General features: G+C 44.8%; 2 protein-coding genes across 8 annotated transcripts in view; one reads left to right on the forward strand and one right to left on the reverse strand.

The window, feature by feature from the left end:
• Window positions 1-13,705, reverse strand: part of Mroh8 (maestro heat like repeat family member 8) — a 73,917-nt gene extending 60,212 nt beyond the window's left edge. For 5 of the 6 annotated variants that reach the window (XM_021156954.1, XM_021156952.1, XM_021156951.1 and 2 more), the window contains exons 1-3: window positions 13,340-13,705; window positions 4,855-4,976; window positions 2,137-2,282 (exon numbers count right to left, since the gene is read on the reverse strand). In XM_021156954.1, the coding sequence (XP_021012613.1) occupies window positions 2,137-2,282; window positions 4,855-4,976; window positions 13,340-13,623 (552 nt within the window). In that variant the 5' untranslated portion in view covers window positions 13,624-13,705. The remainder of the gene's footprint in view (window positions 1-2,136; window positions 2,283-4,854; window positions 4,977-13,339) is intronic. The other variant, XM_021156956.1, reaches the window with a different exon arrangement.
• Rpn2 (ribophorin II) overlaps window positions 13,183-26,525 on the forward strand; it is a 47,680-nt gene continuing 34,337 nt past the window's right edge. The window contains exons 1-4 of one of the 2 annotated variants that reach the window (XM_021156957.2): window positions 13,183-13,483; window positions 17,820-18,013; window positions 24,196-24,291; window positions 25,170-25,345. In XM_021156957.2, coding sequence (XP_021012616.1) covers window positions 13,471-13,483; window positions 17,820-18,013; window positions 24,196-24,291; window positions 25,170-25,345 — 479 coding nt within the window. In that variant the 5' untranslated portion in view covers window positions 13,183-13,470. The remainder of the gene's footprint in view (window positions 13,484-17,819; window positions 18,014-24,195; window positions 24,292-25,169; window positions 25,346-26,525) is intronic. The other variant, XM_021156958.2, reaches the window with a different exon arrangement.

Here is a 26,525-nt window from a genome sequence, read left to right on the forward strand (position 1 = left end):
AAAAAAAAAAAAAAAAAAATGCTGATTTTGGACAGTCATAAGCAGCTACCATCTAATTTTCTTCTGTGACAATACAAATCCACTTTATATCAGTGGTTCTCAACCTTTCTAATGCTATAACCCTTTAATACAGTTCCTCATGTTATGGTGACTCCCAAACAAAATTATTTTGTTGTTACTTCATAACAGCAATTTTGCTACTGTTATGAACCATAATATAAATATCTGATATACAGAATATCTGATACTTGAACCCAAATGGGTCCCGACCCACAGGTTGAGAACCACTGCTTTATAGGCTGGGTAGACAACTTAGTAGAATCTATTGAAAGCTTGACAATGGCACTTACAGAAACTATTGGGACAGTGCCAGCTGCGTCTGGTGGTTTGAGTGAGAATGGCCGCCAGAGGCTTATATGTTTGAATACTTGGTCCCCAGGTTTTGGAACTATGGAAAGGATTAGGAAGTAGCAGTTGGAGGAGGTGTGCTACTAGAGATGGGCCTGGAAGTTTCAAAAGCCCACACCATCCCCAGGGCGCACTCTCTGCCTTCTGCTTTCAGACCAAGTTGTGAGCTTTCCACCATTTCTGCCCCCTGTCTTTGCTTGGCTGATGTACTGTAACCCTCTGAAACCATAAGTCCAGCTAAATGCTCTCTTTTGTAATTTGTTTTGGGCAGGGTTTTTATCACAGAAACAGAAAAGTAACTAGGACACTGTGAAAGCAAGAGAACCTGAGTTCAGATCCCAGCAGCCATGTAAATGCTGCACGGCAGGCAGGCTGCAGACTCTTGGGACTTGCTATCCAGTCAGTCTAGTGAAAGCGGTGAGCTAAATGTCACTGAGAGAGCCTGCCTCAAAAGTAAGGTGGGAAGAGACTAAGAAAAACACTTAGCATCCACCTCTGGCCTCCATGTGCACGCATACACATATGAACACGACACACACAGGAACATAGACACATACTGCTTGAGTCATTTATTGGTGTATCTAAGAATTACTTATGGGGTATAGAGAAGTAGATACCTAAGAATATTTATCAATGAACTAAAAGAAAAGAATAAACCGGAAAGAATCTAATGGCTAATGGCAGGGTAGTGTTAAACAAATTAGGGCGTTGTTTTCTTTTTAAAATGTGTGATTATTATGTATGAATAGTTTGCCTGTATGTGGGTATATGTACCATGTGTATGCCAAGTGCCCTCAGAGGTCAGAAGAGGATGTCAGATCCTGGGAGTGGAGTTATGGACTGTTGGGAGATGCCATTTGTGTACCAAGAACTGAGCCTGGGTCCTTGGCAAGAGTGGCCAGTGCTCTTAGTTGCTGAGCCATCTCTGTAGCCTCCAGCACTTGCTTTCTCATATTCTACTTAGTCATTTATGTTTGCTTTAAGTTAAAGACAGAAATTCTCGGGAAACAGAGGCAGGTAGATCTTTGAGTTCAACCAGCCTGGTCTATCTATATGAGTTCTAAGATAGTCAAGACTACATAGAGTCCCTATGTAGTCTTACTCCAGTTTTCAAGGTCCAGCTCTGTGTGTGCATGCCTGTATTTCCTTTGTATCACTGTCCCCCTCTGTCACCATGACTTAAGTGTTGGGAGTCTGCTGTGTCCTCTCTGACTACTTCTGCAGTACGCCATGCCCCCAACTCTAGCTTTCCCTTTCTTCTTTTATCCCTCAGACCTGAGTTCAGAGGTAGCTTCCTCAGAGGTGCCTTCCCTTCCCTCAGGTCAAGGGTTCTTACATCCTCACAGGACGAGGACTGGGTCACCCCAACAATGACACACCAGATAACCAGTAAACGGGACAGTACAAAGCTATAGTTACTCACCTAGAACATGCATGACTGTTCTTTCTGTAATTAGAGTCATTTGTAGGGATAGAAAATGCTAATAGTGGTTATGAGAAGAAAGGGATTAGCGAAGATTAAACACTAACTTTTATTATGGCTCTAATATTCATTTTATTTATTATAAATACAATTAATATATAAATTTAATGATTTATAAATATACAAATTATAAGGATAAAAATACATTTTATAACCCATAAAGTATTTGCACTAAAATGAAGTGTTGAAAATATTTTTTATTATAGGGAATAAATGGGATTGTCCATTAAGACTGCCGTACATACCTTTAGCTCACCATGTAAAACTTCCTGGATGGACTGGACCAGTCTCTCAATGCTGGTCTCACTGAGGGGCTCCTGGACAGTAAGTAACCTGAGGTTATCTGGAAGGGACTCCTGAGGGAGCATCGGGATGTCAGCGATGTCCGAATCTAACACCAAAAGAAAGACACTGCTGAAGCCTCCGTGGGCGGTGACATGATGATGCCGAGTGGTGCAAAGCACCTGCATGGGCCACGACCCTGCCCTCCCCCAACTCTCACGGTTTCCTCAACTGTAAAGTGTCTCAGAGCCTCCTAGCCACAAGGACCTGTAGGCCAGAGCAGTAACAAAATGGTAAAGATAATAACCTTTAAAGTCTCAAGTCTGGGCTGGCGAGATGGCTCAGTGGGTAAGAGCACTGACTGCTCTTCCAAAGGTCCTGAGTTCAAATCCCAGCAACCACATGGTGGCTCACAACCATTCATAATGAGATCTGATGCCCTCTTCTGGTGTGTCTGAACACAGCTACATGTACTTACATATAATAAATAAATAAATCTTTAAACAAACAAACAAACAAACAAACAAACAAAAAGTCTCAAGTCTGAATGCCTCAGTTGATCATTGACCAGTGTTCCCAGAACCTTCTCCAATAGTCTGAACGTGAATAAGCAAATGGTTTACGTTTTGTAAGAGGCCAGTATGTCCTTAGGTCACAGCAATCCCACAGATCTTGTCAGGAAGATAATTTCTAAAAATCTTTCCATTTTAATTCAGAGTACCATAGATCAAAACTAACATTAAATTTTCACAATCAACTTTCAACTTAAAAATCCAGGGCATCTGCTGCTTCTGGTATGTGGCCCAGGACCTGGAATTCTAGACCTTTCCAATGATGATACCAAAAAACCTACACAAGCATCACAGAGGCTGCTTTCCCTCGGATGCTCTAAGGAGGTGTAGAAGCTTATCCTAAGCTATCCCAGTTGTCCTCAGAGAACAAGTTCAATGATGCAATAGATGGCCTTATAGAGGAAAAAAATCAGCATTTCCCAAATAATTGACGCTCCTGCAGTCTGGACTTAGTCATAAAAACTTTTTAAGGGCTGGAGAGATGGCTCAGAGGTTAAGAGCACTGACTGCTCTTCCAGAGGTCCTGAGTTCAATTCCCAGCAACCACGTGGTGGCTCACAACCATCTGTAATGGGGTCTGGTGCCCTCTTCTGGAATACAGGTGTACATGCCGGCAGAATGCTGTATACGTAATTAATTAATTAATTAATTAATTAAAAAAACTTTTTAAGACTCAATTCAAAGAGTTGCTACACAGTGTGTAAGCCAGCACACATCCAACATTGCTCTCCCGACAAATTGAAAAGATTAAAAGGACCCTGAGAATTGCAACCCTGATTTTGTATTCTCTTTGGTCCCCTGAAGGTCTCAGCTGGGAATGTCCTCCACTAACTACAATGTTATCTACTAATTACAATGTAATTAAAGTCACCACTTACTTCCTTTGGTCAGGACATAGGTTGTTCACTCTGCCTCCATCTCCCCTTCCTCCCACACATTGTTTCCTCTCTCTGCCTTGCCGACTCCGCCCCACTCTTCAGGTCTCAGCTCCAAATGCCTTTTGGCCCATAATGAACCATGGGATATCAAGTACTCTGGCCTCCACACACCATCACCTGGGTTACACATAACTCTGGCTGTATATCTCTAAGTACATGGTACCTATGCTGTTCACTGCTGCATCTACAAGGAGTCTGATCACGTTGGGACACAGCAGGACATAGACTCTGCTGACTGACTGTGATCCCCAGGCATGGCTGGCCTTTCCTAGCTCGCACCATTTCTATCTCTTCAGCTTACTCTTCCCTCCTCTTCTCCCCGGGGGTTGTCTTTAGCCGCTTCCTAAAACTGCTGGCAAGGACCATTGACAGCAGGGTTCCCATATCTCTTCCTTGTTGTCTCAGCCTCCTGTTTAATTCTCCCACAGTGCTCACCACACCTCACAATTGCCCTAGTTACTGTGCTTTGTAAGGTCTCTCTCTTTGCTGTACTGTGCCAGCCACAGATGTCAGGGACCATGGATGCTGGTTATAATATACAGTGGTTACTGAATATACTGCTGTATATTCAGCACCTCCTCCTGTACTCAATTCCTGTTTGCTGAATGCAGAATAATTGTTCTGCAGGCCGATTCAGATCCCACCTTCATCATAAAGACTCCCAGCTGTCAGCCCCACCTGTCTTTCCTTTGTTGGAATCCCTCAAAGTTTTAACATCATGAACCAAATTAATCATCATCAAGATCTGACTAAGGGCTACTCAGTAGCTCCTGGTAGGACTGACTCTCTCTCTCTCTCTCTTTCTCTTCTCTCTTTTTTTGAGATTTATTTATTTTTATTTTATATGTAAACATGCTTTGTCTGCATTTGTGTCTGTACACTATGTGCATGCAGTATCCAATGAAGTTAGAAGAGGGGATTGGATCCCCTGGAACTGGATAACAGATGGGGTGAACTACTATGTGGGTCTGGGACTCGAACCTGGTGCTCCACAAAAGCAGTAAGTTCTGTTAGCTGCACTTTAAAAGAGAAGTCTAGGGTGTAGCTAGGTGACAGAGCATTTACCTAGCATTTATGAGAAGTCCTGGGCTCAACTCCTAGTATGGGAAAACAGGGCAAAACTCTTTCTCTCCATTCACTGTTTTAAAATCCCCATCCTTTCCCCTTTCACCTGTGAATTCAACACTAGCTCCACCCTTTTGAACGTCGTCTAAGTTGCTCAGCTGTAGGTCTACACTCCCTGAGTCACTGTCAGAAGCACAGGGGATCACTACTTCTTCTGTACCACTGGCCCTAGGAACAAGAGAGGGAATTCAAAAAATTAGTTTTATACAAGCACCTCTTTCATAGCAACCTGTTGAAAACCCCACGTGTCCCCTTCTCAAAGAAGCTTTTATTGATCATCAATCTAGACTGGGTAGCCTCTCCCCACCCTGGTCCAGTGACTTTGCTTCCACAGTATTTGTTGATGTACTGTGCGGTCTATCAGACATCTTGTCCCCGATACATCACCAGCACCCAAGATAATGTCAGTCTCCTGTGGGAGTGACGGATAGGTAGGCGAATGAGAACACACTGCGGTACAACAGTCCCACCTTTGCTTGGGTTGTTTTTGTCCTGTAGCTTATAATTCCTTCCAGTATAGCATCTGGTTATTCATTTATTCATGCTGGGGCAAGTTGGGGCTTCATACGTGCTAAGCACAGACTGTACCCCAGCCTAGTTATACCTCAGCCTAATTAATTGACTAGTTTATTAATTCACATATTTTTGCAGTGCAAGGTACTAAGGCAGAGTATAGTTTATTCTCGGCAGGCACTCTACCAATGAGCTACATCCCACACCTCCAATTCAGTTATTTACAATGTTTAGTGTTTAATCGTTTCTTCTGCTAAGATGTAGGCTCCCTGCAGGCAAGGATCACAGGCTGCTTCGGATGTTTTTCAGCAGACAAGAACAGTGACCTGCACATGGTAATCCCTGCTCTCTGGATGATGAAACAGGACTGCCATGAGATCAGGCTGGCTCGGGCTATGAAGTGAGACCCCTCAGCTCAAACAAAATAGAACAAAAAGACAAAACAAGGAAGTTTCTGAGCAGCAGTATATTGTGATCCAAGTTTTATTAAAATAATGTTTTTGTAAGAGTGATATATATGGGACTGGAGAGATGGCTCAGCGGTTAAGAGCACTGACTGCTCTTCCAAAGGTCCTGAGTTCAAATCCCAGCAACCACATGGTGGCTCACAACCATCCATAATGAGATCTGATGCCCTCTTCTGGAGTGTCTGAAGACAGCTACAGTGTACTTACATATAATAATAATAATAAAAAAGAGTGATATATATGTAATGTATGTGCATATACCATAAACACACATACACAAATATCGCAAAATTGGAGAAAAACGTGGATTAAAGACAAATATCTATAAAGTATAGATAGCTTTTGGAAAAAAAAGTTCCATTTTTAAGCTGTCCATCTTGCTTAAAATTTTAATAAATATTAAGTACTGACAATAACATGGAACAAAAAAATCCTATAAATTGCAGTTGGAAGTATACATTAGTACAATTACTTTGGCAACAATTTATCATTATGTAGTAAAGTTTAAAGTGTATATATTGTATGGCTCACTATTCTACATCTAGGAAAACATCTGGTAAAACTTATACATGTGTGCCAGGGGATGGGGAGGAATATATGAGAATTTCACAGAAGTGGTCACCATGGTAAACAAACAAACAAAGATTAAAAAAAAAAACCTTGAGACAGCTGACGACTTAGCATTAGCAGAACAGATAAACTTATATGGTCACACAGTGAAGTACTATACAGCAAGGAAAATGAGTCGGGTCAAGCAAGGTAGCTGATGTCAGCAATCTCAACAGCTGGGAACTTAAAATGGGAGTTGGAGGCCAGCCTGGGCTATATAGAAAGACTCTGGGGCTGATCAGATGGCTCAGCGGTTAAGAGCTGTAGCTGCTCTTCCAGAAGTCCTGAGTTCAATTCCTAGCGACCACATGGTGTCTCCCAATCATTTATAAGTGGATCTGATTCCCTCTTCTGGTCCAGCAGATCACTCATACATTAAATAAATTTTTAAAATAAAAAAAAAATCTTAAAAAAAAGACTCCATTTCTTTAAAAAAATATTTTTTGAAAAGTCATTTGTAAAAGTATTCAATAACTTCCATTTAAATTATAAGAAACATACAAAACTGATATGCTTTTTAATATCATAATTCTTTATTTATTTTGTACATGTGTATGTGTGGGTGCCTGTGTGCTATGGTGTGTATGGGTAGGGGTCTGGGGACAGACTGGGAGAGTTAGTTCTCTCTTTCTGCCCTGTGGCTTGCAGGTATTGAACTCGGGTGATCAGAACTGGTAGCAAATGCCTTTACCCACTGAGCATCTTGCTGGACTGAAAACATTTCTCAACATTATCAACACATGGTAAAATTCTGAAGAGAAGTCAGGGAACACTTCAGTCTGAAGGGCTGGCATTTCCTCTGAGGGAAGGGAAAGGATGGAACGGGTGCCAACAGAGAGAAGACCTCCAGTGTGTCTCTCTTTAAAGATCCCGCTGGTGCAGCTGCACTGTTGGAGTCCCCTGCTGAGGCAGCAAAGCCTCTTAAGGAAGGAAAGGTTTGTTCTCGGTTCAGTCCATCTTGGCAGGGAGACATGGAGGGCGAGGCAAGTGGTCCCAGGTGTCCACACTGAGGAGCGGAGAGCAGTGAATGTTTGTGCCATCTAAGTTCAAGGTGAGCCTTCCTCTTCGGGTAGAGATTTCTGGGAACACCCTCATAGACACCCGGAGGAGGGGTTCCATGGTGATTCTCAGTCCAAACAAGCTGACAGTGAAGATCAACCATTAAACACAGTGACATTCTTTTTTCCTCATGTTTCATAAAGAGAATCTCATAGCTCAATTTTGAGAAATTCTTCAATAAACTTGAAACTTATTCTGTATACATAGATTTCCTTAATAAAAAGTTTTATTTATGTAATTGTTTTTAAAGATTAAAATTTTTTTATACGTATAGGTGTTTTACTTGCGTATATGTTTGTGTACGACAAGCCTGCATGGTGCCTGCAGAGGGCGGAAGAGGACACTGGATCTAAGAGTTGTGAGCAGGCAGGTGATGCTGGGAATGGACCCAGAGTCCTCTGAAGAGCAGTCAGGGTCCTTAACTGTGGAGTCATCATCCCAACCTCCAAAGTTGGTGGTTTGTTTTTTGTTTTTTAATGTGTATGAAAGTATGTCTGCCTGCATCTATGTCTCTGTATCACATGCACGCCTAATGCCTGCAGGGGGCCAGAAGGGAACATCTGATCTCTTGGAACTGGAGTTAACAATTGTGAGCCACCATATGGGTACCCGGAATCAAACCCAGGCTCTCTGCAAGATCAGCCAGTGCCCTAACTGCTGAGGCATCTTTCCTGTCCCTAATAAGAGTTTTCAGAAACAAACACTCTATGAGTGGTATGGTTGAATTGTATAGTTGTTTTTAAGAAAATGTAAGTCTTTTAAAGAAACTTTGGAAGATGGAAATACGTATATTTCCAAACTCTGTGTTAGATTTCTACTAGCAGTGTACAGGCGCTCAGTTGCTTCATATCCTTGTCCATGTTTGACAGGGTTGGACTTTGTTGCCTGTGAGTGGATGCTTAGCAGTGTCTGTCCATCTTTTAATCTGCAATGTTGATCATGTTTCCTGTGTTTATTTCTGTTTGTTTTTGTTTGTTTGTTTTTTGTTTTGGTTTTTCGAGACAGGGTTTCTCTGTGTAGCCCTGGCTGTCCTGGAACTCACTCTGTAGACCAGGCTGGCCTCGAACTCAGAAATCCACCTGCCTCTGCCTCCTGAGTGCTGGGATTAAAGGTATGTGCCACCACCGCCCAGCTCCTGTGTTTATTTCTGGTTCCTACATTTTCTTTCTTTCTTTCTTTCGTTCTCTCTCTCTCTTTAAAACTTTATTTATTTTACGTATGTGAGTACACTGTCGCTCTCTTCACACACACACCAAAAGAGGGCATCAGATCCCATTAAGGATGGTTGTGAGCCACCACGTGGTTGCTGGGAATAGAACTCAAGACCTCTGGAAGAAAAGTCACTGCTCTTAACCCCTGAGCAATCTCACCAGCCCCAGCCCCACCCCCACCCCCACCTGATTCCTACATTTTCTTTGACTGGGAGTCTATTAAAATTTTCTTGCCCATGTTTTTTTTTTTTTTTTTTTTTTCTAGTCTCTTTGTAGTATATTGGTGGCATATGATTTTTGTTATTGTTGTTTTCTGAGACAGAGTCTCACTATGTAGCTCTGGCTGTGCTGGAATTTACCATGTAGACTAGGCTGCCCTCAAAATCACAGCTATCTGCCTCCCAGGCGCTGGAACTAAAGGCATCAACCACCATACCTAGCTGTTTATATGTTTCAGCAACAGATTCTCCAAATGTAGCTTGATTTTGTGTGTGAGTGCGCGCGCGTGTGTGTTCATACATGTGAACATGTATCTTGCTGCAGGATATTTGATCACACACTGTGATTCCTGAGATTCTGTTATTTACTGGAAAAAACTTTTTTCAGTTGTGGTGTGGCTCAGGCTTAGCATACATCTTTAATCCAGGATCTTTCTGCTTGAATATTATAAAGATGATTAAATAAGTTTGAGAAGTGGAACAAGCAACCAGTTGACAGGAAGTAGACATAGGATTATTAAGAAAAAAACATACAGCTGGAGAGATGGCTTGGAGGTTAAGAGCACTGGCTGCTCTTCCAGAAGTCCTGAGTTTAATCCCGGGCCACCCTATGGTGGCTTACAACCATCTATAATGAGAGCTGGTGTCTGCTTCTGGCACACAGGTATACAAGCAGGCAGAAAGCTTTAGACATAACAAAAATAATCTCGAAAAGAAAAGAAAAAGAAAAACATAGTAAGAGGGAGTCAGGAGGATGGCTAGAGAGATGCACAGGAAGTAGAAGGGAGGGACACTCGGTTTAAAGGTTTTTTGTTTTGTTTTGGTTTGGTTTTTGTTTTTTTGAGCAGAACATTCCTGCTGGGAAGTCACCTGAAGAGGAAGTGCTTTCTCTGCCTCTCTAGCCAGTAGGCTTTCCCCCAGCACCTGGTCTCTGCCTCTCTAGCCAGTAGGCTTTCCCCCAGCATCTGGTCTCTGCCTCTCTAGCCAGTAGGCTTTCCCTCCAGCACCTGGCTCCCGAGTCTTCATTGGTAAAATTGAACAACTGAGAGTTTGTTAAAAAAAAAAAAAAAAAAAAAACAAGCAAGCAAGCAAACAAACAAACAGGGGCTGGAGAGATGGCTCAGCAGTTAAGAGCACCGACTGCTCTTCCAGAGGTCCTGAGTTCAATTCCCAGCAACCACATGGTGGCTCACAACCATCTGTAGTAGGGATCCAATGCCCTCTTCTGGTGTGTCTGAAGACAGCTACAGTGTACTCAAATACATGAAATAAATAAATAAATCTTCAAAAACAAACAAACAAAACAGTTTATTTCCTTTTTCTTCAATGCTAGCGATCTAAGCCAGGGTCTGAGGCACACCAGGCAAGTGCTCTACCATTGAGCCCAGCCCACGTGGAATTCTTAAGTGAACCTAATGGCTCTTTTCATTTACACCAGTAGGAAAGACATAACTGCAACAATGAAGCCACGGTCAAACTACTCACAATGCAAATCCTGCAGACATAGCACTTTGTTTATGGCAGCCATGGTTGGTGGCAAATTCATGCTATGGCTGAGGGTAACACTGAACATCATGTCCACCTGCCACGGTTTCATAAGTGCTGGGTATCACAGGTATGAACCATCATACCAGCTGGGACACATTTTAAAAGTTAACTTCTATTAACCTTTTTTCCTTCATTAGGTTGAGATAATAATGAAACAATAAACCAAGCTTGCTTTGCCATGTATGCCAATTTTATAGTGTAAATATTCCAAAATCATGGCCAGAAATCAAGCTACAAATGATACCTTTGGAAACAAACTGTGTAGTGGTAGATATTCTATTTTATCTCGGTAGAGGGAATCTTGCGTACTGTGTGGAAGCATCAATAAAAAGCTGATGGCCTATTCAAAAAAGATAGGAAATCAGAAGTGGGAGTTCTGGTTGAGAGCTAGGTTCTCTGGGAGTTAGTCAAACATAGGAAGTTAGACACTCAGACTCTAAGGAGACAGACTATGAAAGTGAGGAGAGGTAGAATAGAATAGAATAAATGGGTTACATAAATTACGAGCTAGTCAGGAAACAAGCCCACGCTTATGGCCTAGACATATTCATAAATAATTAAATCTCAGAGTTATTATCTGGCAACAAGGGCAAGGGGAGAAAAGACTGTGGTTACATATCACTTTCCAGCAGTGAGGTATAGTGGTGGATTCTGGCTATGTGGCTTTGGCTCCCTGCGGATTACACCAGTGCACCTGCTGTCTTTGCTATCTTTGGATTCACAAATGAGACACACACACATTAGCTTCTTTTTAAAATGCCTTGGCTACCTCAAAGGTTGGGCACTCCTAAGCCTTCCTCTGCTACCCAAGGCCCAATCGGGAAACTGGCCAGCGACTACCCACCCAAATTCTCACATGGCCAGTGGGCCCTCTCTCCTGAAGCTCTCCCCTTCCGTCTCCCACCACATCCTGGCAATCTTCTGTGCCCCTGTGTCCTAGCCATAGCATCTCTAAGGGTCCCACCTGACTCCCGTTCCCCAGCCATTGGCTGCTGGCATCTTTACTGATTGATATTGGTTGATTGAAACCAACTGTGGACAAGGACCTTTAGCGTTTGGACAGGCAGATTGAATCAAAGCGTTAGAACCATCTCCAACAATGAGGTATTACATACATCTAGGCAATGACAAGACAAATGCTGAGACACTGCTAACATGTGGTAAGAGCAGGAAATGAAGACTTTAATTTCCAGCATATTTTCTTTCACTTCATGACTGTATAATTTAATGTCCTAAATAGCTATTTGCAAAAATTCCAAAAAACTTAACAGCTGGCTCCCTCTCTAGCACATCACTGGCTTGTCTTATTACTGAACTGGTAGAGTTCTTTAAATAGATCCTAGTTCAGCACTACCCAATATTACTTTCTGGGATAATGAAAATATCTGTCCTGTGATTTCAAATTACTCGGTGCATGATCCACCCGCTACCCTGAGCCCAGCATCAGCTGATCTGAAGCATAGTATAGCTAAGGAGCTGAAACTTAAATTTTACTTAATTGGGCTAAGTTCAAAGAGAAATTACTGCAGAGGGCTAGTGACTACTGTACGGAGGAGTGGTCCGACTCCCCGCTACATAGCTGAATAACCTCTGGAGCGATACTGAAGAGAAGCAGCATTACTGTATTGCAAAGTTCTGCATGTTCACAATAGTTAATTAGCACACATCTAGGCTGTCATCAGAACGCATGGGCCGAAATATTTCCTTCCTTTCAAAGTATTAAAAGTAACACTTCACAGAATAATAATAAAGAGTAAATAAGATAACATATGTAGGGTGCTCAGTACTCTTTCTGTCTATATTGTGAGCTCGGTAATCGGAGCTACACATTAGTTCTGGCTTCCATTTTTGAGTCTGTTAAATTTGCAGACCAGCGCATCCTTCAATCCTTCCTGGAGTAGACTGCAATTAACACGGAGACCCAAACCTGGTCAACACACAGAGAATAAGAGATCTTGGGACACTCAGCCCTAAATGGGATGTTTACAGCACTCCCTTTACCTCAGGGCTCATGGGCGTGGATCTATGTGGAAGAGGAGAAAGATTGTTTAAGAGCCAGGGGTGATAAACGGCTTCCAATAAGCAGTTTTTCAGGGGTTGTGTCAGTATTCACAAGACCCACAAAAGCTCAAGCCATACAAAACACAGAGAAGGGGGAGTGGGCACAAAAGACCCAGCCGTAGCCAAAACTATTCATAACTGATTGCTGCTGGGAGAGGGAAAATCCGTTTTCTTCAGTGGAGTGACTGGGTATATCAACCACTCTCCAGGGCAGGACTCCATGCTTAGTTTGTTTTTTACTTTAGAAAGAGAAAAACAGAGCATGAGTTGAGTGTGTAGGGAGTTGGGGGAGGATATGGAAGGTGTTGGGGGAAGGAAATGAATATGATCAAAATATATTGTATGAAATTTTCCAAAAAAAATCAAACATTTTAAAACGCTCCTCTCCGTTACCTGTATAGCTCACAGGTTTGAAAACTGGATAAACCCTCACTCACCGGTCAGTTATTAACAATCTAAGTAATGCATTAACCATAATTTCCCAAAGTGGATAAAATCAAATGTCACGATAACACTCCCCTCCCAACCGGACCCTTTTCACGGCTTTAAAATTGGCCGGGCTGCGGGAGAGAACCGTGAGTGACAACGCGTCCGGCCAGTCACTGTCACTGGCCAATCAGAGGTGGCCCCGTCTTAGGCCCGCCCCAAGACCCGGTCCAATCGGGTCCCGGTGGCGGCGGTGAGCAGGGCGGTTGAGAGGCGGTCGGTTCCAAGTGGGTCCCGGCGCGGGGGAGAGGGCGGCTTGGCAAGCAGGACCCGTGAGTGAGGTTCGCACGCCGCGACTCAACTGCCCCACACTGCGGCTGCCGGGCACGGCCCTGCCAAGCGGGACCGCCGCGACTGACCTTTGCCGGGAGCCCATTCTGGCAAGTGGCGTGTGCCGCGGGTCCCTGGCGTCCCCTCCGGCGCGCTCTTGGAGCCACTTCCCGGAGCGGAAGTCTGCCTGCTCGGGCTCCGGTGGGACCTGCTCGGAGGAATGGCGCCGCCGGGTGAGGCGTTGCGCATGGCTCAATAGTGGGGCCCCGCGGCCGACACGCTTTGGGGAGCGGGGCGTCGCCCGCGGGAGGGTAGTGCGGACCACACGGGTGCCGGCTAGGCGCGGTTCCCCTCCCCTACGGGGCAGGGGCATGGGCACGGACGCTTTCGGGGTCGAGCGTGTGGCGGAGGCTGCGAGCTGGTGAAGTGCCGGGGACCCGAAGGGTTGGTGGTGGGGCGTGCGACGTGGGACTACGGGTCCCCGCAAGGCCGAGCGCGAGCCCGGGCAGCGCGGAGCCCGAGCCTGGCCTCCTCCATTCATTCGAGTAGTACCGGCGGCCTACGGCCTGTCAGAGAGCCACCCCTGGCATCATGAAAGCTTTTGAGCTTGTCACTAGACTTTCTTCGACTTCTAGGTTCCTTTTCCCTGACAGGGACAGGAGGCTCACAGGTCTGTCTGGGAGCGGAAAGCCTAGGGTATGAAGTGATATTGCGGGTGCAGACTTGTAACCGGCCACGTATTGATTGTGAGAACAGGAGCCAGGGACTTAACAGCTTAGTTTCTCATCTGGTATCTGCTTCGCAAGAGTTGTGTTAAATGATATTTCTGTGCTTGCTTTTAACAGTGCCGGGCAAAACTCGATGCTTGGTAGATTCTGAGTGGATAGGTGGGAATCTTCGTGTATTCTTTTTAAAAGGACTATTTGGGTGTATATCTTATTCCCGCTGCCGACGAGTAGCTGAAGACCCACGACCATGGGACCACAGTGAACAAAGCTTGCCAATTCACTATATTTTTTTTAAGATTTATTTATTATTATATCTAAGTACACTGTAGCTGTCTTCAGATGCACCAGGAGAGGGTGTCAGCTCTCATTATGGGTGGTTGTGAGCCACCATGTGGTTGCTGGGATTTGAACTCTGGACCTTCGGAAGAGCAGTCGGGTGCTCTTACCCACTGAGCCATCTCTCCAGCCCGCCAATTCACTATTTTATTTGTTGGTAAAGTGACTAAAGTCAGAACTTGCAATGAAACTTAAGTTTGAGTTTCAGTTATTTGTCTCAGGGCAGGGGCGTGCGCACCTACTTAAAAACCTTTTTTTTTTTCTCTCTCTTAGATAGGGTCTAGGGAGCTGGGAGTTGGTTCAGTGCAACTTGTGGATCTGAGTTCAAATCTTAGCACTGGGTATGGCTGGCTGCATGTGCATGTAACTCCAGCATTGCAGGGCAGAGACCAGCAGATCCCAAGAGGTAACCATCTAGTCTAGCTAAAATGGTTCTAGATCAGTGAAAAGGCTCTGCCTCAAGGCAAGAGGGCATAGAACACCAGAGGAAGTCATCTGTGTTTACTCTGGCCTCTGCATGCCTGTGCACTGGCATACACTTATGTGCATGTACCACAATACACAGAGTAGGTGGGGTCTTAATATGAAGCTGGGGCTCCAGCTCAGACTCACCAGCTTACCTCTGTTTCCCCAGTCCTGGAGTGACAGGTATGAAATAGTTTATAAACCATTTCTTGGTTTGTAAGATGCAGAAAATAACCACCTCACTTGGATATTAGAAGGCTTAAAGACTGGTGCGGTGCATACAAAGAACTCAGTATAATATGGGCCTACCCATTCAATTGAGTGTTCAAGTACAAGCCAGAAAAGTTGCTACTGTGCTTAAGTGTAGAAAGATTCAGCTTCTGGCACAGAGGCTATAAGGGGATTCACAGTTTAGCTGGAGGAGCGGTGTCCTTCACCACATCAAATCCCTGATTGCCCATTGGTCATTGGGAATTTTGCCAAATGCCTCTATGTCTCTTTCTCTACACCTGCTTATCCATTGGCAATTCTGATAGGTTTTAACTTCAAATTGTGGCAAGACTGACTCTTTCCTTAGCACCTCCACCTCTGTTACCTTATTGGCTATCATTCTTTCTGTATTTGGAGCATGGCAATATCCTCCTACATAGCTCCTCCCCCTCCTCCTGTCTTCACCCCTGCTTAGGCGGGTATAACGGGTATAACCCAGTATCATCTTCAGCAAAGCAATCCTGTTAAAATGCTTGTCAGATCACTTCCCTACTCAGAGCTGTGCTGCGGTCCCTTTCAGTTGCCTACAGGCCCTTTGGATTGGCTTCTGCTACCTGTTAACATATGAGCTCCAATCCTGTCTTTGTATCTAGTTTTCTTGTTACAGTTTCTCATTTGGGCCTTGAGAGATCACTGCATACAGAACACATTCCTCTCAAGATACCAAGATACCTGTTCTGTGCTTTATTTTCTTTCCAGTGCCTCTGCTTTTCAATGGGATAAATCATGGTTCTTAACTTTTTTTTTCCACTAGAATGTAATCCGTTTGAGAATGGCAGTTCCGAGCTGTATGTTTATTTTTAACACTAAAATAGTGCTTGGGGTTCAGTTCCCAGCATGGAGGGAAAAGCTCTGGAACATTCAGTATATTGATGGCTACTACACATTGTAGGGCTCTTGGCTTCTTTAGTGTAGGGTTAGGGCTTAGAGATTCTGTGCACCAAACCCAGGGAATTAATTCTCCGCTAAGCCATCACCTCTGCGCGTACTGAAGAGTTTCACACTTAGGTTGACAGACACACAAAAGACTTAAATGAAACTACTGTCTATAGAGGAGTGATTCTGAGTTATGCACCTCTTCAACATTCTCCAAAAAAGGAAGAAGAAAGAAAGAAAGAAAGAAAGAAAGAAAGAAAGAAAGAAAGAAAGAAAGAGTCTTGTCACTGAGCCTGGCTGATAAGATGATCCAAATCCAATCTTCAGGACCTACATGTTTTCTAGCTAACACTAAGTGCAAGTGTTTCTCTGACCTCCATATGTATACACTCCTCACACCAATTTAATTTCATTCTTTTAAGTGGAGTGTGAAGTCTATTGTGTGTACTGGGTTTGGGTCCAAGATTGGCCATGTGTAAGCTACTCTAGTCCTTAGTTTTCTTCTTTGTAAAGTAATGTCTTTAAAGGATTCTAATTCAAATGAAACTGGAGCATTCAATATATTGATGGCTACTACACATTGTAGAGCTCTTTGCTTTTTCAGTTTAGGCTTAGGAGCTTAGAGGTACTGTGCACCAAACCCAGGGAACGAATTCTACACTGAGCTACCACCTCTGCACATACTGGCTTAGGCAAAGGATTTAGGACCATTGGTCAACCTTATAATTGCTTTTTAATGCTTTTAACTTGGGTGACAGATGATTCACTTTCACGACACAGCCTATTCAGAAATACCCTCTTTTATTTTTAACGGAAGACAGACAGGTGCCATTCCTACAACTTCTTCCTGTCCCCTAGGGCATCACAGACAGGACTGGTTTTTCCATCCATTTAGTTGTAAAGTATTTATTCACGGCATACCGGGTGCCTGGCAGTCTGTAGGACTTGGAAATACTGAGATTATCATGAGAAGCAGTCTTCAGCCTCCAGGAGCTGATAGTTTAGCAGAGAAATCAGCCCTCACACTCTTAGTTGTGGAAGGTGCCATTAGGTTCAGCATAGAGTGTGCTGAGTGGCTACAGTGTCGCCCACAGTAATTGAAGCACCAGCTGAGACTTCATATAGAGCTTGGTATGTCCTGGTCATTAGTCTAAAATCTCTACCCTAACTTATAACAGGCCCAGGGATGGCACTGTTGTCATCTGCTTTGTGCCTGAGGAAGCTGGGACAGTAACCGAACAACTTGGCTGTGGTTCCTGTGTAGCACAGAGGCTAGGTTCTTCATTGTACACTCATCGAATTCAGGGGAAACTTTTTTTTAAAATTCATTTCTACTTTAATGTGAGTGAAGGTGTACCGCGTGTGCGCCTAATGCCCTTGGAGGATAGAGGAGGGCATCAGATCACTTAGATTTGGAGTCCCAGCTAGTTGTGAGCCACCTTGTCGGTGCTGGGAACTGAACTCCAGTCCTCTGGAAGAGCAGTAAGTGCTCTTCTCCTCTGAGCCATTCCTTCAGCGCCCCCTGGAAAAGCTTCTTAAAGCCGCTTAGGCTGAAACCTGAAAGGATAGGTGATGCGGAGTTGGAATGGGGGAAAGTGTCAGTGTTGGGGTGGGAGAAGAAGGCGTGAGGCTGAGGAGACAAAATGAGGATTTAGGGTTCGTTCTGTCCTGGGGAGTTTAGAATGGGAATGGTGTGGTCTTGCTCTTCAGATTCCTGGGGCTTGCATGAAAGACTGTCCTGGTGGCTGAAGGTGGGGGGTTATCTCTCCCCTCTAGAGGCTAAGCCTGTGTTCTCCACCCTTCCCCACATGGTTGGGCTCCAAACCCTGAGATGTCATTGTTGGGATTGTGACTAGGAGTGGTATGGTGTGTACTTAATACTTGTTTCCCTCAGGTTCCAGCGCTGTCTTCCTGTTGGCCCTGACAATCACTGCCAGCATCCAGGCTCTGACCCCCACCCACTACCTCACCAAACAGGATGTGGAAAGGCTGAAGGCCTCACTGGACCGCCCCTTCACAGATTTGGAGTCTGCCTTCTACTCCATCGTGGGACTCAGCAGCCTTGGGGTACAGGTGCCAGATGTCAAGGTGAGAGTAAAGCGCCTTTCCCCTGTTCAGTGTTTCAGGAGACCCACAGTCTCCGGGCTGTGTTAGGCTTGAACACTTTAAAGCAAACTCTTGCTGGTGTCAAGGCAGCTGGGCTAATGTAACATATTTCTGTCAGTTTGATGGATATAGGGGCATGCGGGTGTTTCTTGGGGAGAGGAGAGCCAGCAAGAGCCTTTAGAAACTTCCAAAACTCAGTGAAACTGCACAGTGCAACATGGATTTGGTTTGCGTACTTCTAAATGATTTCAGATTTATTTATTTTACGTGTAAGAGTATTTTGCCTGCATGTATGTGTACCACGTGTGCTTTGTGCCCAAGAGCCCAGGAGAGGGCAACAGATCTCCTGAAACAAGTTACAGATGATTGTGAGGCTGTTTGGGGCCTTGGAACTGAACCCTGGCTCTCTGCAAGAGCAGCCATCTTAACCACTGAGCCATCTCCCCAGCTCTACAACATGTGCTAGAAAAGTGCTAGGTGCATGGCTAACCACCTATAGGGAGCTCAAGGTGGAGGGCTCACACGCATTAATCAGCAACAGTAATGGTGTTAATGGGCAATTTGGACATATTTTGCTTTTAGTAAACAGAATTCATTGCAGTTGAAATGTTTTCTGGGCTTAGGAACAGCTAAGGGTTTGTGTATTCATCACAGAATCATGGACAGTTAGGCTAAAACATTGTTCCTGAGTATTTCTTAGTCTTCTTTTTCTTTCCTTTTTTTTAAAGATATTTTTTCCCTTTTTTTTTTTTCCTAATATTTATTTATTTTATGTATGTGCTCTATCTGGATGTACCTACAAGCCGGAAGAGGGTATCAGATCCCATTACAGATGGTTGTGAGCCACCATGTGGTTGCTGGGAATTGAACTTAGGTCTTCTAAAAGAGTGCTCTTAACTGCTGAGCCATCTCTCCAGCCCATTTCTTAGTTTTCTATTTTTTTTATTTTTATTTTATTTTTGGTTTTTTGTTTGTTTGTTTTTCGAGACAGGTTTCTCTGTATAGCCCTAGCTGTCCTGGAACTCACTTTGTAAACCAGGCTGGCCTTGAACTCAGAGATCCGCCTGCCTCTGCCTCCTGAGTGCTGGGATTAAAGGCATGCACCACCATGCCTGGCTAGTTTTCTATGATTACTTAGATTTCTATGATAAGTTACTATAAATTAAGATTTAAAAGACACCCATTTGTGTGGCAAAATGACTTAATGAATTAAGGTACCTGCTGCCAAATCTGATGGCCTTAGTGTGTTCAGTGCCCAGGACTCCCATGGTGGAGGAAGGAAGCCAACTCCTGCAGGTTGTCTGTGACAAAGGTCGCCAGGCTTTGCAGCAGGAGCCTTTGCTGTCCGAGTGTCTCACTGATCTTCATCCCTGCTGCTCGTCATGGTCTGCATCCTTGGTTTGACAGAGTGTGCTTTGAGATATTCTCTGCATCACAGATAACAGATCTTTATTACACTGTGTTTCTACGAAAATGCCCATCATTTATTGTACTTTCTTCTTGCTCAAGAGCCATACATAGTGTGGTTGGGTGAGGTGGTGTACCTCTGTAATCCCAGCACTTGGGAAGCAGGGATGGGAAGATCTCTTGAGTTAAGGCCAGCCTGGCCTACACAGTGAGTTCCAGGCCAGCAGGGGCTATGTGAAGAAGCCCTGTGTCAAAGTGGGATGGTGGGTATCACAGTGGGTACTCTCGATTATCTAGTGTCTCAATTTTGCTTAGTTTTGCAGTTACTAATGCAAGGGGTAAAGTTAATTCTATCATGGCCAGAACTGGGAATCCCAGCCAGCATCTTTCAATTCATGACAATGCCTGGGGGGCTGGGGGGAGAAGAGGGAGGGAGGGAGGGAGAGAGGGGGGAAGGGAGGGAGGGAGGCGGGGGTAGAGAGGTAGAGAGAAAGAGGAGAGTGAATAGAGAGAGGGAAGGAAAGAGAGGGGAAAACCACACGGTTCTTATTGGCTTAATATACTGTATCCTGGACTGGAATCAGTAATCAGTATTATTTGTTGAGAGCTTTGTATGGGCGTGTTCTTTTGAGTTATCTTCATGTGTCTGTATTGTTAGAAACATTTCCTTATAACAGAGGAGGAAACAAGACCTAGATGAGGTTAATTGCAAATGTCTGCTAGTGGATCTGAATGTAGAGCGGTGACAAACTGGTTTCAATGGTCACATCTGTGTCGAAGCTTGTTTTTGTAAATGAGGATTTATTGAAATACAACTACACCCATTTGTATACATATCTACTTCTGCTTCTGCACTTAACAGTACACTGAGTAGCTTCTAGACTCTCTAGCTCCAAGTCCTGAAATACCAATTGGCCCTTTATAGGAAACATTTGCTAATCCCTGCAGACTAGGATTCAGCTTATTCAGATTTCCCCTTTATAGTCAGTCATCCCTTGTTTCTGCCCAGTGCTTTCTTCTTGTGTGTCACTATATTAAGGAAGCAGACTTTTCCTCATGGTCTGTGACTCCTTAAAGTGAATTATTTTAGCCTGAAAGTAAGATCACAGGCGTCAGTCAGTCCTGAACTTTACTGTGAAAGGAGGGAAAGTAGCCTGCTCTACTAATCCATTGGGAGTATAAAGTGAAATCAGTTATTGCCACAGAGCACTCACTCTCTCTCTCTCTCTCTCTCTCTCTCTCTCTCTCTCTCTGACACACATACACACACACACACACACACACAGGGTAGCTGTAGTTATTCTTAATATTGAGGCATATTTTTGTCCTGTTCATAATTTATTCAGACAAGTTCAGACAATGTCTAGCACATGTGCTAGACAGTTTGTGGTGTGCTATAACAATGCTTCAATGCAGCCTTGCTTCCTCAGAGTGTGTGTAGGTCTCTGAGGAGAGAGTTGACGACTTGAGGGACATGCAGTAGAGCAGTGGCAGCAACAGAGGTTTGGTATTGTCAAGTGTAGCAAAGGAAGTTGGAATGTTAGATTGATGTCAAATTTTAGTAAGACCAGAATGCTCACTAAATGGATGAATGGTTTCTGCCAAGGACAGAAACGATTGTGAATTGTCAGATTTGGGTTTGAGGCACACCTTCCTCTAAAGATGCCCTTTGCTGATATTGTGAGTTTGAGGTGACATTGATTAGGGCTGAAGGTGTGAATTGAGCTGGGACTGTGTGGGAAGAGAGAAGACAGGTCAAAAGACAAGGATGAATGAGTGTGTTTAAAATAAGACTTGAACTTTTTGAATGCATTATGGGTTATCAGTTGAGAGAGAGAAATTAAATTGATGAGGTAATGGAGCCTCTATAAATTGTGGGCTCACTAGTACTTGAAGTGTTGGCTAGGAGTTGGTGTCTAGGGCAGCTGGAGCAGAGATAATGGAAAGTGCAGTAGAAAGTGTGTACAGAAACGGGGCTGAGTGGCAAAGGATATGCCTACATAGTGTGAGGTCTGAGAGAAGGCAAGAGGGTCTGGACTTGATGTGGAAGGAGGTGAGGGAGAAGGTGGGCAGGTAAGAGCCATGTAGGGCATGGTACCCGGTTAGGTTGGAGGCTGGAAGAAGAAAGGTAGAAGAAAGCACAGGGGTTCTTTGCTCAAGAGGATGTTGGGGTCCTTGGGGTTTTAACAAAGGACACAAAGAGCTGGGGTGTGCAGATACCGGATGTGTAGAGTGGTTCTCAGCCTCCTTACCTCGGTAAGGTAGATGTCTGGAATGTGGAGAGCAGCTACAGTCAGAGCTGCATATTCCCTAGAAGAGCCAGCTGAAGCCTCAGCCCTGGACCGGAGAGGGGGCCCTCACTGAGCGTCCTGAGCAGGTGTTAGGAAGTTTCCCTACTCCTGCCCACTGCTGTTAGTGCTGTCAGGCATCAAAAACTTTGAGACCATGAACATTGATTGTCCCTGTAACATGAGAGTAGGTCCAGAGCAGATGATTTTAGCAGCCTCTTAGTGGAGGGTGCAGCCGGGCTGCCTGGCTCAGAAGCTGAGCTCTCCCACTTAGGAATGACTGTGGTTGCCCTGCTTTGCTTCTCTGGATCTTGTCTTCTCTATGAACGTAAGACAGTAGAAGTGTCTGTGTGTAGGGTTGTTTGTGGATGAAACTAGAAATCCCCCAAGAAGCACTCAGAACACCCTGACACATTTGAAGTGGGAAGAGGTACCTTACCTGTGGGGGCCTGGTGCTGTCTTTTCATTTTCAAAGCAGCAGAGGGCAGCAGAACACTTGTTAGCGTCTTGGTTGTATGTAGTGTTTCCTTCTTTAGATCCCAGTTTATAGCAGTTGAAGTATTCTATTTCTTTCCTTTCCCCTCTGGTTCTTCCAGACTGCACTAAAGTTGAAACACATTTGTTTTGAGGATCTTAAGTTTTGTTCCTAACATTTTTTAGAGGATTTGTTTTGGTTTGAGTGACCCAGGCTTGCAGTGAGACACAACATAGTGTAGCTTAGCTGTTGGGGGAAGGCAGCAGGCAGTGTCCTGGTTTGCCAACTCCTGCTCCCTAGTCCATTTCCCAGAGGGCCCTACTTTTTCTTTTCTGTGATTTAAGCATCAAATTCTAGTACTTGAGCAAGCTAGGCAAGCATTCTGTCTCTGAGCAGTACCCCAAAAGTGCCAGAAGCACCCACTTTTAGCTGGGTTGGCCATAAAATCTTAAATAGCTGAGATTTTAGAGTTTGTGTTTTGTTTTGAGACAGAGTCTCTACAGAGCTCTGGCTGTCCTGGAACTCACTCTGTAGACCAAGCTGGTCTCGGGTACATAGCTTGTCTTTGTGTTCTGATACTGGGATTAATGGTGTGTGCTGCCATGCCTGGCAACTGTTTTATACTGGGATTAATGGTATGTGCTGCCATGCCTGGCAACTGTTTTATACTGTCTGATCCAAAGTGCTTAGCAGTGTGACTTGTCTCCCTTGTAGTTCAGTGGAACAGAAGTGGTTGGATTTTGTTTTGTGCTCCCTTACTGTGATGGAAACAATGTTCTCTGGCAGCCAGCACTGATGACCTGTGGCAAGTTCTTTGGGAAACATAGGGCAAGGGTGGGCTGTGTCTTATCGTGTGATGAATATCATCAAAAGCCACAGGGGACAGGTGCATGTGAACAGTGGTGAAGGGAGGACCTCACTTGGCAGACAGGAGAGACAAGGAAATTAGAGGGGGTGGGTAATCCAAGGACAGGAAAGTTGTTCAACTGGGAAGTATAGGAGACTAAGGTTCTGCCCTGCTGCTGATATGCCACTCAGACATTGTGCGCTGCGCTGGCAACTTTGGATCTTCTCTGGGGGTGATGGGAACCATGGGGGCTTTAATAATAAAGCAGCATGGGTCCCTTGTACAGAATAGATTGCATGCCTGGAAGCAGTTGAAAGAGGGCTGTAACAATGAGGTGAGAGATGACACAGACCTAATCTAGGCAGTGATGAGCCAGGGTTCAGTGGAAAGGAAGCAGGCTGGGTGGCTGCAGGGGCGGGAAGAGGCAGCCACAATTCCCGGCTCTGGTTTGGGTGGTTAGATGCACGGTGATACTTGGGCCTCACCGTGCTGGAAGAAGAGATGCCTTTAAAGTCACTTGTCTCACATGGCTTCAGAGCCATGACACTGGGAAACTTGGCATCAGGGGACACAACTCTGCCATCTTCCACGGGCCACTTATCTCAGCTCCTTTTTCTGCTAAAGGAGATAATGATGCTGCTTGGGGAGCCTTATGCTCATCGAATGGAAGAGCACTGTGACACCCAGCACAGGTGGTGGCCAGAGCAGGACATTTGTTAAGTGGTTTCTACCCACTTCAGCCTTGTTTCTTGTGTGAAGTCAGTAGTTTGGGGTAATAGTGCCCTATAGAAAGTAACTATTGAGGGGCTGGTGAGATGGCTCAGTGGGTAAGAGCACCCGACTGCTCTTCCGAAGGTCCGAAGTTCAAATCCCAGCAACCACATGGTGGCTCACAACCACCCGTAATGAGATCTGATGCCCTCTTCTGGTGTGTCTGAAGACAGCGACAGTGTACTTACATATAATAAATACATAAGTAAACAAATAAATTTTTTAAAAAAGTAACTATTGAAAAGAACTAAATCTAGGACAGTCCACACTTTAAGTCTCCTAGAAGGTTTAGGGTTTCATTTAGCACCCTACACTTTCGCTTTTCCTAGTTACTGCATTACGTTACCACTCATCCTTGAATTTCTCCCTTGTTTAGAAAGCGTGTACCTTCATCAAGTCCAACCTTGATCCCAGCAACGTGGATTCTCTCTTCTATGCAGCCCAGTCCAGCCAGGTCCTCTCAGGCTGTGAGGTGAGCCCAGGTTCCTACACTACCATTTGTTTGTTTGTTTGCAGTAAAGAGCATTTTTAAAAGGGACATAATGTCAGGTTTGTTAATGTAATTTTTAAAAATAACAAATTGTTCGTGTGGGATAGAATTCCATCTGCATAATTTTAGTCCTATAAGAAAGTATTTCCCTTTAAGTGTTCACTGTAATAGCTTTTAGATCACTTTTTCCTCTCTCTTATGGAAAGCTTTGAGGTTGTCTTTCCCTTCTTTAACCTTTAAAAACATTCAGTGCATCCTCACCTCAGATTCTCAATCATTCAGTCGATGTAGATGACTTTTAGTGGACAAGCAGCGTGTTGTTATCCTTTGGGAGGTCTCTGCTGCTGTGATGACCCAAAGGACCTTGGAGTGGGAGGGGCTGGGGAGGGTTATTTGGCTTACACTTCCACGTCACAGTTCATCATCGAGAGTAGTCAGTGCAGGAACTCAAGGCTGGAACTGGAGAAGAGGCAGTAGAGGATAGATGTTCACCTGCTTGTTCCTCATGGCTTGCTCAGCCTGCTCTCTCATATACCCCAGGACCCAGAGGAGGCACCACCCACAAGGGCTGGGCCCTCCCACATCAATTTGTAATCAAGAAAATGGTCTATGGACTTGACTATAGATATAGGCCAGTGAGGCATTTCCTCAGTTGGGGTTCTGTCTTCCCAGGTAACTCTATAGCTTGTGTCAAGTTGACAAAAAACCACTCAGAGCAGAGGTGGTGTTGATGTTATGAACACTTGACTCTGGGTGCTGTGTGGACATAGCCTTGGTAGCTGTGTTCTTACCACGGTCGATATGCCTTTCACAAACTGCTGGAACCTCTTCTAACTCCGTGTCCGCCATTCCTTTCCTAGATATCTGTTTCAAATGAGACCAAAGAGCTCCTGCTGGCAGCAGTGAGTGAAGACTCCCCCATTGCCCAGATCTACCATGCAGTTGCAGCACTCAGCGGGTTTGGGCTTCCCTTGGCATCCAATGAAGCCCTGGGTGCCCTTACTGCTCGCCTCGGCAAGGAAGAGACTGTGCTGGCGTAAGTTGTCGCTTTGAAGACTTTTTGAGGTTTGTTTGTGTTGGTTACTGACCTGAGAATGCTTATTCATTTCTGCAGTGCACATTTCTAGACATCTGCTGTGAGCCAGGTGCTCTGCTAGATGTGGCAGACACTGTTGTGATTGTGGGGTAGGGGGTCAAGGGGCTGGGGGTGTATTTGCAAGTGGAGGCCAGAGGTTAGCAGCAGGTATCTTCCTCAGTCACTTTCCACCTTGGGTTTTGTTTTGTTTTTTTAATTTTAGGCAGGGTTTCACTATGTATACCTGGCTATCCTAGAACTCCCTGTGCAGTCCCAGCTGACCTTGAACTCACAGAGATCTACCTGCCTCTGCCTCCCAAGTGCTGGAATTACAGGCATGTGCATTCTACCTTGTTTTTTGAGACAAGCTGGCTAATGAGCTCCAGGCTGACTAATGAGCTCCAGGGGTCCTCCTGCTAGTGCTGGGGTTACAGACAGACACACTGCCTTCTCCATCTTTTCCATGGGTGCTCGGAGTCTGAACTCCCCACGCCTGCATGGCAGACACGGACCAACTGAGCCATCCTCACAGTCCCAGGGACTGGCAGTTGAATTAAGGCAGCAAGGTCCAGTCCTTGACCTTGTGGAACTCACATAGACATTTCTGTTTATAAGCTGTTCCGGCAGAGGGCAAGGACTGAGGCAGTGTAAGCCCACCATCCCACATAGACAGTGGAGGCTGGAGCAAGGACAGTGAGAGCTGTGAGCTGCATGCAGTTTGTGGTGAGGTTAGGCCAGGTTTGCTGCAGTGTTGGCACTAGGGTTCTGTGGAGAACAGGCTCTTACTGGCTTCTTGGGTGCTGTGAGAAGCAGCATCTATTGTGGGCACATGGTGGGTTCTCAGGGGATAATATATTCTGCAGATCTGACTGCCTCTGCAAAAGGCATAGGTGATAAAAGGACTTACCCCACACGAAAGAGCGCATGCTTTGTGTGTCAGATCAAAAGGCATAGGTGATAAAAGGACTTACCCCACGTGAGAGAGCGCATGCTTGTGTGTGTCAGATGCTCTTTGAGGGCATGGATATGGAGAGCAGAGGTGAATCGAGGCGTTGTCCCTCAGGAGCAGTCCATGTGTGTGTGTGTGTGTGTGTGTGTGTTTGTTTGTTTGTTTGTTTGTTACTGTTGGTTTTGCAAGACA

This window comes from Mus caroli, chromosome 2 (assembly GCF_900094665.2).
Source record: "Mus caroli chromosome 2, CAROLI_EIJ_v1.1, whole genome shotgun sequence".
Taxonomy (NCBI): Eukaryota; Metazoa; Chordata; class Mammalia; order Rodentia; family Muridae; genus Mus; species Mus caroli.